Consider the following 17,265-nt stretch of genomic DNA (forward strand, 5'->3'; position numbering starts at 1 on the left):
GTTAATATGTGTCAGGAGTTATGAATATGAAAACCGCGTCGGTACTGTTTGATTGTAATATGAGCCTCAGCTGATCTCATTCATAAAAAAACTCCTCACGAAGACTCGCGACAAATCAACATCCCTCAGGGCTTTTAGTTCAAAAGTGTGCAGATGAGGAGACATATTGATAGATTCTCATATGTCTGTGTCAAATTTCTAAACAGAGGAGTATTTTTTATTCAATACTTCCTCAAAATGGGCAGAAATAGCCTAATCATGAGCGATTGAGTCTCTTATGTGTTGTTTTCAATTCATACTGGCAGCCGGAGGGCGCTCTGTGCACATGTAGTCCATATATGGTACAGACAGACGAAGAAGATACCATGTGCCATAATAAAAGTCCATAATAAAAGCTTCCTGAGATCGCGAAACATACATTTGACGACTAATAATAAACACTCAATCGCGACGATGTATGGTTTGTCTTCAAGCCACTTAGTCTTCAAATGCTCATCCTTGGGCAGATGAAAAAAGTTTGCTTTTGAGTCGCACTTCAGAACACAGCGTCTCGTCGCCATGATGTTTTCTAGTTTTCACTGGCGTCTCTTCGCCATGATGTTTTCTAGTTTTCACTGGCGTCTTGGAGCGCAATAAGTGGGCGTATCGTATTCAAATAACTTGACAAGTTGACGTCATCTAGTCAGAGAAAAAGCTTCGGTCTTCTAACGATTCTTAAAAATGACTCCGAGTCGACTCTTACTTTTGAAAGAAAATAACTATATATACGGTGCACTGTCATATTTCAAGCTATCACAGGATGTTTTTGTTCACTTAGATCTATGTTACACACTACATGAAAGGTAAATTTCAAAATTCCATGATAGGTGCTCTTTAAGGCACAAAGAAATGTTTTTCACAGGACAAAAACGCTTAAATATGCCATTTTGGTGATCAAAGATGAGTTTTAAAGGGATAGTTCACCCAAAGATGAAAATTAGCCCATGATTTACTCACCCTCAAGTCATCCGAGGTGTATATGACACTCTTCTTTCAGACGAATAAAATCTGAGTTATATTAAAAATGTTCTGGCTGATCCAAGCATTATAATAGCAGTAATAGTTGCTCTGTTTTGTTTTTGAAGTCTGTCTGTCAAATAATGTGCTCCACGCGGCTCTGGGGCGTTAATAAAGGCCTTCTGAAGCTAATCGATGCGTTTGTGTAAGAAAAATATCCATATTTAAAAATGTATTTCATTTTTTTCTATGGCTCTGCATCAGCCGTCCCCGCGCCATCACTTCCGACGAATATGGTCAAAATACATGCAAAATAGCGGCACGATCATATATATATATTTTCATAGATTCCCCATTAGAGCCTGCACGGATCGGTCGAATGAGGCATCTATGTATATATATCTTTGATCGCGCCAGTATTTTGACCTTATTCGCCGGAAGTTATGCCACTGGGAATACTAGATGACATTCGTCTGATAAGAGGTAAAAAAATAACATAAATACTGTTGGGTTTCTCGCAGAAACCGATTGTTTCATGTCTTAAGACATCAGTGTGTCGCCACGAGCTGCAGGGTTTAATGAGGATTCGTATGTCTGTGTTTTTACTCTCATTGCTCTCATACTCTAAAATATCCCCATTGACATCATTATACGACTATCACACTGCAGCGGTTGGAGTTAAAAATCTACTGAAGAAACAAAGACACCTACATCTTGGATGCCCTGGGGGTCAGCAGATAAACATAAACATTTCATTTTAGGGTGAACTATCCCTTTAAGGGATTAAATGATTAACAACATGGTGACTTTAAGAATGATGCGCACCAATAATTTGTTCACAATCAGGCCAGGAATGTGTATTAAAGCAAATGGGGTCCGTTTTGATTTTATGTTGACTTTAATATTTCAACTATTCTAATGTCTAAAGCCATTAACGTTGAAACAAGGTTGTCTTTTCTTAACGTTGAAACGAGGCATGAGCTGGAAAAGCATGTTGAGTTAACTGAACATGGCAGTGTGCAAAATACAGCACGATTCTCCATTTCATCCACATCTGTTGTGTGTGGGGCGGATGAAGGGATGGGACAGTGAAGGGTATGGTGTGATGAACGCTGAAAAAGTGGAGCTCAATGCTTTCTGGGGCAAACCTCAAGAGAGACGCGCTATAGCTCACACAGAGCTAACACTCATTTCAGCGCTTTACCTCTTTCTCCTTCACGCTCACTATATCTGTCTTTGTGTGTGTGTGTGCGTGCGCATGTACAAGTGTGTGTGTGTGTGTGTGTGCGTACAAGTGTGTTTACCTTTTGAAATTACATTATAAATATTAATGTTAAAATAATATTTACACCGTAAAGGCTGACAGCATACAGTTCTCTGACAAAGGTCACCATCCACTTTATGTCATGTCGAAAAAGCATGAATTTTCCACAAAAGAAAGTCATATGGGTTTTGAACAACATGAGGGCGAGAAAACAACTACATTTTCATATCCAGGTGAACTATTCCTTTAAGAAGATTTGCTGTTCCCCCAGGGGATGCTTTACAATGCAGCAGATCTCAGAGAATCAGAAGGGATTCTGGGATGCCAGCGTAATGATTGAGTGTTGTGATCCTCTGCTGTTTGAACTGAAATAACAAGGGCAGCATACGTAGATACATGTTTGTAAAGGGGATAGTTCGGCTCTAAAATCTGACTTTGATTAGCCACGTTTGAAGACGTTGTAAAAAGGTGATGTACAGAAGATGCAGATGAATTCTACATGAATGCACCAACCACAAACAGCCTAAAATGATAATAATAAGGGCAGAAAGTCAAGCATCAATATTAAAATTGCTCATGCTTGAAGCGATCTAAGCCAACCCATAACCTGAACTATAAAGCTATTTTAAAGGTTCCTAATTTTGTGTGGTAGTCTCCTACAAGAGGTTTGCATGCATCAAAGGTCAAAATCAGTTTAATCTTCTCATCACCTCTTTTCTCAAAGTGTGAAAATTGTTAGATAAAGGATTAAGTCTCTCTAAACCCCTCCTTTCTGAGAGCCAGCTCGGCTCTGATTGGTCAGATGGCCCAGTCTGCTGTGATTGGTCTACTCTGCTCTGATTGGTCAGATGGCCCAGTCTGCTGTGATTGGTCTACTCTGCTCTGATTGGTCAGATGGCCCAGTCTGTTGTGATTGGTCTACTCTACTCTGATTGGTCAGACGGCCCAGTCTGTTGTGATTGGTCTACTCTGCTCTGATTGGTCAGACGGCCCAGTCTGTTGTGATTGGTCTACTCTGCTCTGATTGGTCAGATGGCCCAGTCTGTTGTGATTGGTCTACTCTGCTCTGATTGGTCAGATTGCCCAGTCTGCTGTGATTGGTCTACTCTGCTCTGATTGGTCAGACGGCCCAGTCTGTTGTGATTGGTCTACTCTGCTCTGATTGGTCAGATGGCCCAGTCTGCTGTGATTGGTCTACTCTGCTCTGACTGGTCAGACGGCCCAGTCTGCTGTGATTGGTCTACTCTGCTCTGACTGGTCAGATGGTCCAGTCTGCTGTGATTGGTCTACTCTACTCTGATTGGTCAGATGGTCCAGTCTGTTGTGATTGGTCTACTCTGCTCTGACTGGTCAGATGGTCCAGTCTGTTGTGATTGGTCGACCGCTTACAGTGCGTGTCAGAAACCAAACACCCATTACCAAATCTCAATTTCAGCTCTGGATCTTCCTCAGCACTTGAAACACACAGTTTAGAATCGCTTCTTTCTTTTTGAAGACAATAACTCCATTTACGCATTTTGATCTCTGAAACTTTGCATATGATTTACATTCACAAGCATAATAGGTGCACATTAAAATTTGGCACTGACATAAAGACCAGGCATTGATGTTATTCTCCTCCATACTGCAGTTCATCTACATGTACAGATGGTCCAACCTGTGATTCACCCTTTCCAGATTGGTTTAAGATTAATCTGAGTGACTCCAGGGTAACTCCTCAGTATCTGATTACAGAAGCAGCAGCCGTATGCGCCGCTCATGCATTAATGCACAGGACAGCGGGCTTCAAAGTTAAATGTATTCATCCATACTTCAAAGCAATTCACAGTCCACTAACGGTGGCCGGATTTATAACCCTCAGGCCATCCGGGTTTAAGTCCCTTATTCAACTAAGGTGATGCAGCAAGATTTCCATCACAGCAATTTTACAGTCTGCGGGTCATTTCCAGGTAATATTCTGGGTTATTTACAACTTAAGCCTAATAATGCGGCCGATTACCACAGAAAATTATTTGTCACTTGATGAAAACAAGAGTGTTTGCAGTTACAAAACTGCACTTACAGTGGAAGTTGGCCGCAATGAAAATAAACATTTAATATATCGGTAACACTTTACAACAAGTGTAAAATAATGTTTGATAATCTTTAGAGCTGGGCAAATTAATGTGTTAACGCGGGCGATTATTATTTTTTCAGTTTAACGCATTAAAAATATTTAAAGGAACACTCCACTTTTTTTGGAAAATAGGCTCATTTTACAAGTCCCCTAGAGTTAAATAGTTGAGTTTTACCGTTTTTGAATCCATTCAGCCGATCTTTGCATCTGGCGGAAGCACTTTTAGCATAGCTTAGCATACATCATTGATTCTGATCAGTCCATTAGCATCTCATTCAAAAAATGACCAAAGACACTTTCAATATTTTTCCTATTTAAAACTTGACTCTTCTACTGTTACATTGTGTGCTAAGACCAACTGAAAATGAAAAGTTGCGATTTTCTACACCTATATGGCTAGGAACTACTTTCTCATTCCTGCGTAATAGTCGCGGATCTTCGCGGCCGTACCATGGCTGCAGCAGCGCAATGATATTACAGCGTCTGAAAGTAGCCCAGCTAGGTAACTTTCAATGTGACCAGCGCTAAGTTTGTGTAGTTGCAGAGAAAGTTTCAGGCTTGCAGCCGACAAATTGTGTTGTGGATTTACCTGTGTGATTAGCCATGGTTCTGTGTGTTGTAAAGGGCTGTGATAGTAAGTCGAAGGTGTAACTACCACCGTGTTTCACAGAATACCAACGAATCATTGCGCCGCTGCAGCCATGGTACGGCCGCGAAGATCCGCGACTATTACGCAGGAATGAGAAAGTAGTTCCTAGCCATAGAGGTGTAGAAAATGGCAACTTTTCATTTTCAGTTTGTCTTAGCACACGATGTAACAGTAGAAGAGTCAAGTTTTAAATAGGAAAAATATTGAAAGTGTCTTTGGTCATTTTTTGAATGAGATGCTAATGGACTGATCAGAATCAATGATGTATGCTAAGCTATGCTAAAAGTGCTACCGCCAGATACAAAGATCGGCTGAATGGATTCAAAAACGGTAAAACTCAACTATTTAACTCTAGGGGACTTGTAAAATGAGCCTATTTTCAAAAAAAGCGGAGTGTTCCTTTAACACAATTAACGCAGCGACCGTTTTTATATCCATTTTTGCCCTCTTTACATTATATGATCATGCTCTTATTCATGTAAATACTTTTAAACCATCTAAGCGCGACAAGACAGAAGAGAACGCGCTGTATGTCAATGTCCTGTCTGTGTGTGTGTGTCTCAATCCGCTCCCTAGTGCAGTAGTCCGGGCACTGATTAGGGAGTAGACCAAATTCATGTACACGATATACTGATTTACCACCTAGGAAGCTAGGGAGCTAATCGAGGGACACCCCTCATAACCCTGACACACACACACACACACACACACACACACGCGCACACACACACACGTGCGCGCGGCAGTCTCGTATACACATTGAGTTCTCTTTCGCTCTTGAACAAACAATAACAACACAGAGAATGTTGCCAAAATGTCAGTTTTGTTGAGTATTCTCATATTAGGAGTCTTAAGTGAGTTAAATAACGTCTTAAATGAATGCGCATGAAAATGAGATGCGCGAGACAGCGCGTCAGATCCGCCTCATGTTCAGCAGCGGCCGATCTTAAAGTGACAGCAGCACTGATGATGCCTGTCATTAATGTTCATCAAAGAACAACGGGAACAGAATTTTTTTTTAGCTTTAATGATGATTAATCTATATTTAATTTATTATTTAAGCAGTTAAGAAAAGTGTTGGTAACTTTATTCAATTTCTGTGTAGACTATGTCTAACAGGGAAGGCCATGGGTAAATATAACATTTATTATAATGGGTTTCTGTAAAGATTGTTTTAAGTTCAATTAAATTGCAAGTTGTTATTTTTTAAAGCCTAATAAATGTTGAAATTGGTAGCTTTCAGTTATACTGTAATGTCATTAATGTTTCATAGAGACATTAGTGATACTGGCCTTCATTCATAAAAAGATGATGAGATTACAACAAATATTTAAAATTTGCTGTTTTTAAATTGTTTCTACATTAATTTGAAGAGTAACTGAAACTAATACAATATAAATGTAAAAAAAACTGCGATTAATCGCAATTATTTACAGAAAAATTTGATTAATTACTTACTTTTTTTAATCGATTCCCACGACTAATAATCTTAGTTATTATTGTTCATTCCAACATTAACTAATACATAAGTTATTTTATGGTTGAGTTGATATGAACTAACAATGAACAGTGGTATTTAAAAAAATATATATATATTTTTATTAACATTAACAAAAAAGTATAAATACTGAAACAAACATATCACTCATAGTTAAAGTTAGTTAATGCATTAAATTAACATTAAATAATGGGAACAAAGTGTGACCGATATATCTAACTATAACACTAATTCAGAGGTATAAGCACATCAATACTACAAATTTATTAGGATTTTTTTAGGAAAATGGACGATATTCAAAAAAAAAACAAAAGATGCTTAGAGCTCCATTAACAAAAACAATATCTTCACATTTGTGATATTAAACAATCTGAGCTGCTCTTTCATTGTAAGAGCATTCCTGTAAATGCAATTCCCACTTCCCACCAAGTAAATGATTTTATATAGTAAAGGCTGTCCACACAAATGAAGCTTTAAGCAACCCAGAATATCCCTGTTACGGTTTAAACCACTCTCTGTACTTGACAGTGAACCGCATACATGAATAAAAATCTGCACAATAGCCACACTACTTCAGAAATATGCTTTTAAAGAGTCTCCTCTAATAAAATACTTCTTGTCCTCTGTTACCTAATTCAATAAAAGTGTGCAATGTGCACAGGAATATGCGATCGACTCAAATACGGTGAGCTGGTGTATTGTACCTCTTTGGCTCTCTCGAGCTCGTTCTGCATGGCCTGTTTGGAGATCTCCACCTCGATGATCTTTTGCCTGAGCAGTTCGTTTTCATCTTCCGCCCGCGTACGCTTGTCTTCCACCGTCTCCAGTTCATTGTGCAGACGCACAGATACATCTTTGGCCACCTGTGGGGAGAGAGACATGTTTTATTATCTTGTTTTTATCTGTGCAGCATTAGTTTCGAGAGCGCAATGCTTATCATACACACATCAGATATTTTAAAGCAATTTTTTGACCTCACATATTCAAAATGTTTTGAATCCCTATGAGAAAAAAACACCTTCAGGTCCTGCTCCAGTCCACGTAGAAGATCTCCGTCGACGTGTCCGGTCTGTGCCACGCGCAGACTCTTCTGTTCAGCCTTGCGCAGGCGGTACTGAAGGATCCGGCAGTTCTTGTTGGAGCGGTCCAGTTCCCTGCGTATGTCCTGGAGCTGGTACACCTCCTCCTCCAGGTAACTGTCCCTGATCTCCTCCATCTCTGCTCGCAGCTCGTCCACTTCATCCTAAAGAAAACCCAATCAGGAATAGAATCAGAATGAGAATCGGGATAAGAAACCAAATTAGAATGAAAATCAGGACTGATATATGTATAAAATTCAGATTTGTAATCAATCACTAATTAAAATGGACCTGATTATGGACTGAATTTGCACAAAAATTATGTTCTGTGTGATTAAAATCAGAATAAGAATCCTAATGAAAATCAGAATAAACTGGGAATCGGGATTAGAAACCGAAACAGACTGAGAATCCGACTGGGAATCAGAACTTTGAATGAACATCAGAATCAGGATTCAAATCAGTAGTCAAAGTCTAAAGGCCTGTACACACCGGGACGAATATCGCGCGCGCTCATCGCCAGCGTTTTTCGTGCCGTTTTTCGGCGCGTCTTGAGTGTTCACACCCAAGCGATTTTCACTGGCGCTGCGCCGAGTGAACGTGCACATTCAGTCGATGCGCTCCCGGTACACAAGATGGTGCTGCGGCACTTTAAGCTTCTGACACTCGCTTGTCACACAGAAGGAGAAGAGAGACAGTATTTACGTGCTTGCCAAAACCATAGACACATATTATGTATATGGACAAAACCATTCACACACTTTTTGCTAACTGGCAAGCAGCATTAGCAGTTCATCTTCTTCTTTGTCTACTTACTACTTCTTCGTCGTATCAATGTGTGCTCGGCAAGACCGTTTTGTGCTTGAGCGCCACCAAGTCGTGTTTTACTGTCACTTCAGCAGCTCCAGGCACGTGAACAAAAGCGCCGATCTCATTGGTCGGACAGTTTTTTACGCGCCGCGTCAAAATAAAATAACGAACCCGAGGCGTTTTTATAAAAATGACGCTTTTACGCCTGGCGTTTTGCGCGTCGGTGTGAACACCCCGAGGCGTTAAACGTCGGCGATAAACGCGTGCGAAAATCGTCCCGGTGTGAACAGGCCTTAAGGCTACGTTCACAGCTCGGAGTGAGCCCATACATGTGTGTGTCAATTTTTGTCAAAGACAAAAAAAGTTACTCTCATGAAAATAAGTCAACCACACCCAAAGTTATAAGTGTTTGGGGAAATAAATTCTCCACTAGGTGGCGCTGTTTCGAAACTTCTCAGGCTCCTTTAGGGCATCGTGGTGATGACTCATACCGAATTTCGCAACAATCCGTTCATGTGTTCATAAATACAGCATTTTAGCACATCATTCGAAATGGCCGACAATCAAAATGGCCGATGGGGTAAAATTGGATATCAGTCGACTCGGCCTTATGTCCCGAATCTAAGGAGGCTATCTTTGGTTTGAATACAATAAAGCGTTGCAGAGATATAGCCTTTTGTGTATTTTTGCAACTGCTACGTAAAATTTGTTCGCGCGTTTATCGAAAACGATTTGACGAATCAACTTGAATTCCATAACTTTTTTTCTGGCACCACCTGAAGATGATCTGGTTCCATTTCCGTGCAAATCGGATGAACCGTCTAGGACGAATTTGCAAAAGTAGGTTATTCGGAAAATTAAAAATGGCGGGACGTCATAGGGTGCAATCGAATCGTCTTGAGCCGAGGAATCAGAGGAAATTTAGTTTCTAGCTCTTATGGTTCAAAAGTTATTAGCATAAACATGAGTCAAAGTTTGGACTGGTGGTGGCGCTAGAGAGAATGAGTTAGAGACTCCAAATTTGCTATGGTGACAGCTCAGCCTGTTCTCTATGAGTGTGTCAAATTTCACAACTTTTTACCATACGGTTCTATAGGCTGCCATAGACTCCCATGGCGGAAGAATAATAATAATAATAGTAACGCTAACATTTTCAATAGGTGCCTACGCACCTTCGGTGCTTGGCCCTTAATGAGAATCAGAATCAGGATTAGAATTAGAATGAGAATGAACATCATGGTTAGAACCAGGGGCCAGATTCACGGAAATCTTCTTAAGAAAGAAGTTAAGAAAATTCTTAAGATAAATTCTAAGTTCGTAAGAATGTTCCTAAGTGCAATTCTTGAAAAATTCTTGAGAAGTTCTCAAATATTTTCTTAAGAACATCTTAACTTTTTACTTAAGAAGAAAATAAAAGGTGTTATATGGTGTTATTTTATTGAAGCGTATTACTGAAGACTTGCTGAATGAAAAACACCTCAAAGCCCGTCTTTCCGCCCTTCCTGCAGATTACCGTAGATATCATAATAAGAGTGCAGAATATTTCGTCATGACTGGCTTGACGGGAGTTAATCACTCAATGTCGCGTTTTTAATCTGCCGTGTTGATAAAACCGGTATTTTATAAGAGCCTAGCCGTTTATCAAGAACGCTGCTCGGGTACCAAAGATCGTCCGTTAGATCTACACAAGACGAATCATATCCCAGAGACATCAGAGCCAGCGGCAGACGGCAGAAGGACTGGCCGAGGAAAGGCTGCTCTCGCCGGGTTAATGAGTGCTGAACACCCGCTGATCCACTGGAGCTCCAACTCCGAAAACAGCAGATACAACTGTAAAATAGGCGCTCTCTTTATAAATAAACCACAGATTTAATCTTTAAATAAGTACATTCTCGCCTGAAAAAGTCTTAAAACTACAATTTTCGACACATTAACAGTAGTATTGGTATGTAAGATAGGTTGGAGATTATCCTAACTTTAAGAAGTTATTTACAATGATTTTAAAGAACATTATTTTCGTGAATATGAATACTTCTTAAATTTTATCTTAAGAACAATCATATGAAAAAAGATAAAAACATTCTTAAGAAAAGTTTTTGGGAATACAAAATATTCTTATATTTTCTCTTAAGTTAGAAAATAAGAAGAAATGGGCAGTTAAGAATAATTTCATTCTTAAGAATGTTTTGTGAATCCGGCCCGGATTCACAATCGGAATTGGAACCAAAACTAGAATGAATATCAGAATCAAATTGAACTCTAGACTAAAGTCCCTTTCACACCAGACGCGTAACGAAAAAGCGAAGTGGAAAAACAAATATTTTATGTGCGAATAGTTCGCATCAAAACCATTCACATCAGCCGCGACGCGAGTTTGCGACGTCCGTGACGTTTCAGAACTCCAACATTACAAAACATTCGCGGCGACAGCTGAGAAAACACGGACACTTCCTCATCCAGTGGAGACGAGCTTTTCATTATATTTAAAAGACAGAACAGAAGGTTTTGGGTTCACCCAGTCTTAAAGAACAGAGAGTCTGAAGGGGAGTATGCTCATCTTGTACAGGAGTTAAAACTTTATCATGGCCGGTTCCGCACATAAATTCAAATGTCCATGGGAGAGATCTTGAGACAGTGGCACCGCATCTGACGAGACAAACACACACTTCAGGGAACCAATCGATCCGGAGCTGCTGTGTTTCCAGTTGAGTCACAATGTAAACATTTAAGTGCCACAGTCGTACTGACGGAAACACATTCACTTTCCATAGTCGCAGACACAATTAGGTTAGAAAAATTGAGTTTTAACTCAAAAGGTGATGTTATCGTTGTCTGTAGCCTACAGTTGGCAAACACAGCTGCATCTGTACAGCTGTAAACACAACTACAGCTGTAATCTCGTGAGGAATGCCATACCTGGCAAAGGTTAGCTAATGACATCAACTGGACATTTCGTGACCTTTGTTTCCTTGTATTTGATTGGTTGAAGCCTTTTCTGATGCTGCGAGTGTTAAAAAAAATAAACATCGAAATGAAAAAATTAAACATCGTTTTTTCACCACAGCACATTCATGTTGTGGAAGCACTCATTACACAAACAGCTGATCAAAAATGATCAATGAATTATTCACACTTATTCACATATTCGCGTCCAGTGTGAAAGGACCTTAAATGAACACTCCACTTTTTTTTGAAAATAGGCTCATTTTACAAGTCCCCTAGAGTTAAATAGTTGAGTTTTACCGTTTTTGAATCCATTCAGCCGATCTTTGTATCTGGCGGAAGCACTTTTAGCATAGCTTAGCATACATCATTGATTCTGATCAGTCCATTAGCATCTCATTCAAAAAATGACCAAAGACACTTTCAATATTTTTCCTATTTAAAACTTGACTCTTCTACTGTGACATCATGTGCTAAGACCAACTGAAAATAAAAAGTTGTGATTTTCTACACCTATATGGCTAGGAACTACTTTCTCATTCCAGCGTAATAGTCGTGGATCTTCGCGGCCGTACCATGGCTGCAGCGGCGCAATGATATTACAGCGTCTGAAAGTAGCCCAGCTAGGTAACTTTCAATGTGACCGGCACTAAGTTTGTGTAGTTGCAGAGAAAGTTTCAGGCTTGCAGCCGACAAATTGTGTTGTGGATTTACCTGTGTGATTAGCCATGGTTCTGTGTGTTGTAAAGGGCTGTGATAGTAAGTCGAAGGTGTAACTACCACCATGTTTCACAGAATACCAACGAATCATTGCGCCGCTGCAGCCATGGTACGGCCGCGAAGATCCGCGACTATTACGCAGGAATGAGAAAGTAGTTCCTAGCCATAGAGGTGTAGAAAATCGCAACTTTTCATTTTCAGTTGGTCTTAGCACACGATGTAACTGTAGAAGAGTCAAGTTTTAAATAGGAAAAATATTGAAAGTGTCTTTGGTCATTTTTTGAATGAGATGCTAATGGACTGATCAGAATCAATGATGTATGCTAAGCTATGCTAAAAGTGCTACCGCCAGATACAAAGATCAGCTGAATGGATTCAAAAACGGTAAAACTCAACTATTTAACTCTAGGGGACTTGTAAAATGAGCCTATTTTCAAAAAAAGTGGAGTGTTCCTTTAAAAGCCAAAGCCGTTTAGAAAAAGAATGAGATTCAGAATTAACATCATGATTAGAAACAGAAAGAGAATGAGAATCAGTATTTCTAATTTAATTGGTCTGATTTTGAAATGTAATGGAACTGAAATCACTTTCTGAAATGACAAGAACAACCTCCCTATTAGAATAAAGAAAAAGACACTTCAAAAAACAGGTAAAGAAAATGCAGTCATTGGTGAAACCCCCGTCCTGAACTGTAATGAATGACTGTCATTTGTGACGCCTCATTTCCCAGTAAATACCCCACAATGCCTCAGCGAATTCAATGTAAACAAGGTTGAGGAAGAAAGACAGAAAGATAGACAAACAAAGACAGCGAAAGAGAGACAGACAGTGACAAACAGCCCAAACACAATGACCTTCACTGTGTGTTGGGGACAATGTGACAGCAGCGACCTGCCATGTGCTGTATGGATGTTCCTGTCAAACATGAGTTATGGTGGACTGACTAACTAATGTCATACAATAGTACTAACATGGAGCGGTTTATATTGGTGCATACATGCGGCAGGATTACTTATAGAGAGACAGATAAAATAGAGATGAACACACAGACGGGTGCACATCTGCTTTAGGGAGGCTCCAAACACACGGTCCGGCTCAGGGTCAGGAGGGACGCGTGTTTGCGAACAGCTCCTGCGGGGGACACGGCATTACACGCACGGCTTCTAAAGCGGATTAGCATGCCGTCTTCGGAGATAAACTTATGAAAATCCTGTTTGTGACAGCAGCCGAGCCCTGGCGCATCAGACAAATAAGATCAATCATTTATGGAATTATGCTAATTAGGCCTGCATTCATCTACCCATCACACTTCACACAGAGAGCAAAGGCTGTGATGCGTTTCCTGCGGGAGTTTTGAGGGTCTTTCTGATGCATGTTGTTTGTATCTGCACTCTGTGGACTGATGTGACCTAAAATCAGTCAAAGCACAGATTTACGGATCTAGATATTGCTCTCCTCATGTAATGGATGTAGGTCAGTAAGAGCTGTGTGTAGATCTCACTCCCCTGGCCTCAAGAGGTGCACTAGCAACTAACGCTAGGCTGCTGTCTTTAGCTTTCTTGTTAGCGTGCCCGCCTCTCACGCCGGAGACCCCGACTCGAATCCCGCTCAGAGGGGGGCGAGTAGGACTGGTTACATTTGGTGCCGTGACCCGGATGGAGTGGGGGGTGAGAGTAACGGACATAGGCCAGTAAGAGCTGTGCGTGTAAACCTCACTCACCTGGCCTCAAGAGGCACATTAGTGGCTCTGAACGGGGTAAGTAGGCCCTGAAGGGTTAGATAAACCTCACCCCCTGGCCTCAGCTAATGGCTGCGGTCTTTCGTGTCTTTGTTAGCATGCCCGCCTCCCACACCAGAGACCCCGGTTTAAATCCTGCTCAGAGCAGGTTGAGTAGGACTGGTTGCATTTGGTGCCGTGACCCAGATGGAAGTGAGGTTTGGGGGGTTGAGAGTAATGGACATAGGCTAGTAATGGTGCGTTCACACCGGACGCGAATGATGCGATTCGCGCAAGTGATTTACATGTTAAGTCAATGCAGAGATGCGAATAGGCATTCTGCGGCGCGAATTGAGTGTTTTGAACGCGTGAAAAATCAATCAGGAGCTTGCTCTAGTAGTGACAACAATGAGGAGAAAATCTGTACGTATATTAATATCTGGTTCAGACAATATGATTATCACTGTGATAACATTAAATGACATGAAACACAACCCAGTCTCTTTTTGTTAAATGCAAGTTTATGTATGATCAATAATACAAAAGTATAAGTAAAATGTATAATAAGCTATACATGAAATAAAGCAAACAATTCAGTCAAACATTCAATGTCAGTGCTAGTCGGCTACAACTGTAACGTAAAGTTATAGCCTAAAAATAAAAAAGTAATGAAACTTCACTTTGCCCTCAGTCTAAACGATTTGCCAGGGAACAAATTATAGATCCATGAGACCAAAGATCGGCCGTTACATCTACACAAGACGAATTATAGCTGAAGACGCCACAGAGACATCAGAGCCAGCGGCAGACGGCAGAAGTACTGGCCGAGGAAAGGCTGCTCTCGCCGGCTTTGACGAGCGATGAGCGCCGCTGATCCACTGGAGCTAACAACTCCGAAAACGGCAGATAAAATGTTCAAATAGGAACTCTTTATATAAATAAACCACAGATTTGAGCTTTAAACAACTACATTATCGCCTGAAAAACTCTTAAAACTATGTTTTGTCACACATTAACATTAAATTTTAACCAAAAAGACGTGTAAACACAGCCCATGTCAGCCATTTCTCAACGAGACGAGCCGGCTGGCAGAAGCCCCGCCCATGACGCAAATTCGCGGCTGTTGTGAAGTGAATGTCACACGCAAATGAAGCGAATTTCACACGCGAATGAAGCGAGTAAACTCAAAATGTTCAAGCGTCCAACTTTGCGAGAATAGCACGAATTATTCGCGTGAATCGCGTCCGGTGTGAACGCCACATAAGAGTTGTGCGTGTAAACCTCACTCCCTTGGCCTCAAGAGGCACACTAGCGACTGATGTTAGCGGCTGCAGTCTATATTGATATGGGAGTGGGGGGATCAGTGTAACGGACATAGGTCTAGTAGGTGTTGTGCAGGGAAACCTCACTCCCCTGGCCTCAAGAGGCGCAGTAGTGACTGACACTAATGGCTGCAGTCTTTAGTGTCTTTGTTAGCGCCCGCCCCTCCCACGCCAGAGACCCCGGTTTGAATCCCGATCTGAGCGGGTTGAGTAGGACTGGTTACATTTGGTGCCGTGACCCGGATGGGAGTGAGGTTTAGGGGGGTGAGTGTAATGGACATAGGCCAGTAAGAGTTGTGTGTGTAAACCTCACTCCCTTGGCCTCAAGAGGCACACTAGCGACTGATGCTAGCGGCTGCGGTCTTTATTGTTTTTGTTAGCTACCGCCTCCCACATCAGAGACCCCGTTTCCTGACCCAACTACAATAGGCCTAATTTAACTCTAAATAACAGTTACAGTAATAGCAGCAGTAGTCTGTATTCTTGGTATGCTACAACTAGGGCTGAACAATATGGACAAAATTTCATATCTCGATTTTCATGCCAGATATCTCGATATCGATACAATACGATATGACTACATGTTCGGTGAAAACCAGAATCTGAATTAAAATGTGTTTGATTTAAGCCTACATTTCAAAAATTTGTGTCAGAAAATGTATTGTTTTTAAGCCTTTCCCACGTATGATCACACAGGTGTGATCAGTCTAGGCTGGTCCCTGGAGCGCATGATCAAGTGCATCACATGATCAAATGTTGAATTTAGCCAGAGACAGGCGCTCAGAGCTTTCATATATCACAACTTTTCAGTGTTTTCAACCACATACTGTTTATTTTAGGTTTCAAACATATAAATTCACATAAGTACTAAAAAAACAATACATTTTGAGTTTGTAAAATACACACTGATGTCTATGGAAGAGTTAATAATAATCCTTTCCATTATAATTCGACACGTTTTATTCATATCAGATACACATTGTGTAAGTAACTTCAATGTTTACTCTATTCTATTCCCAGTTCACCAGCCACTTACTTTTAAGTATTTCGGGAGAAGTGGATGAATTCACACGTTGTAAACATAGAGGTTGTAAATCCAACAGATCCGATTCTCTGAACTGCATCTGCGGCACAAACTAACACGGCGGCGCCCATCGCACATACAGCTCAACTAACGCCATCGTTATAAAGGTGTTTAAACAACAATATACTTCCACTTGCATGTATTTGACAATCGGAATATCAGATATTTCATGCCATAGCTAACACATTTGTGAATATTCTGAATAAAAAAGGAAAAAATTACATAAAAGCAGATCATCATTCATTCAGCGCTGTTGCTGCTGCGGCGTGTCACGTGACAAGCAATGACGCGTCACCATGGAAACGCCGCCCCCCCTCTCACAATATAGTTCCCACGTCCCTGGTAGTGTGTGCGCGCTGGCTTTAGCGGTGCATTCAAGGGCACTCGTAAAACTGATGTTTGTTGTGACTGCCAGAGTTGTATGCAGGGCGAGCGCAGAGAGGTGAAATCTATATCGTCTATATCGTTGCTTTTTTCGATAGTAATATCTTGAAAGTTCATATCTAGATATAGATACGATAACGATATATCGTTCAGCCCTAGTAGCCGCAATAACGCTGTATGACAGCTCAGCTGTGTCGGGTTAATTTCGTTTTATCTTTTTTATTCAAAATATTCACAAACTATGTCATGAATGATCTGATATTCTCATTTTCAAATATGTGTGAGTATTTATATTGTGTTAGTTGATCTATAATGCGCGATAGGCGCCGCAATTTTAGTTTGCACCCCAGAGAATCTTATCTGTCGGATTTATAACACATATATTCATCCACGTCTCACGAAATACATGAAAGTAAGTGACCTGAACTGGGAGAAGAATAAACTATATAGTTACTATATAATGTGTATCTGATATGAATAAAACACGTAAGTTAGTCAAATTATAATTGTCTGAAAGGATTGTTTTTGCCGCTTCCATAGACATCAGTGTGTATTTTTTGCTAGTACTTATGAGCATTTAAATCTCTGAAACCTAAAATAAACATGATGTGGTTGAAAACACTGAATAGTTGTGATATGTGACGAGCGCTGAGCGCATCTGTAAAAAAAGTTTGAAAGCACGT

General features: G+C 40.6%; 1 protein-coding gene across 1 annotated transcript in view; it reads right to left on the minus strand.

Moving 5' to 3' along the window:
• The window catches only part of mtcl1 (microtubule crosslinking factor 1), a gene marked incomplete at its 5' end in the record, with an annotated part of 120,083 nt that overhangs the window by 101,219 nt on the left and 1,599 nt on the right, over positions 1-17,265 (minus strand). Inside the window, 2 exons of the mRNA XM_079819139.1 lie at positions 7,228-7,386; positions 7,542-7,766. Coding sequence (XP_079675265.1) covers positions 7,228-7,386; positions 7,542-7,766 — 384 coding nt within the window. The remainder of the gene's footprint in view (positions 1-7,227; positions 7,387-7,541; positions 7,767-17,265) is intronic.

The sequence above is a fragment of the Gobio gobio genome (assembly GCF_949357685.1).
Source record: "Gobio gobio genome assembly, chromosome: 6".
In the NCBI taxonomy this organism is placed as follows: Eukaryota; Metazoa; Chordata; class Actinopteri; order Cypriniformes; family Gobionidae; genus Gobio; species Gobio gobio.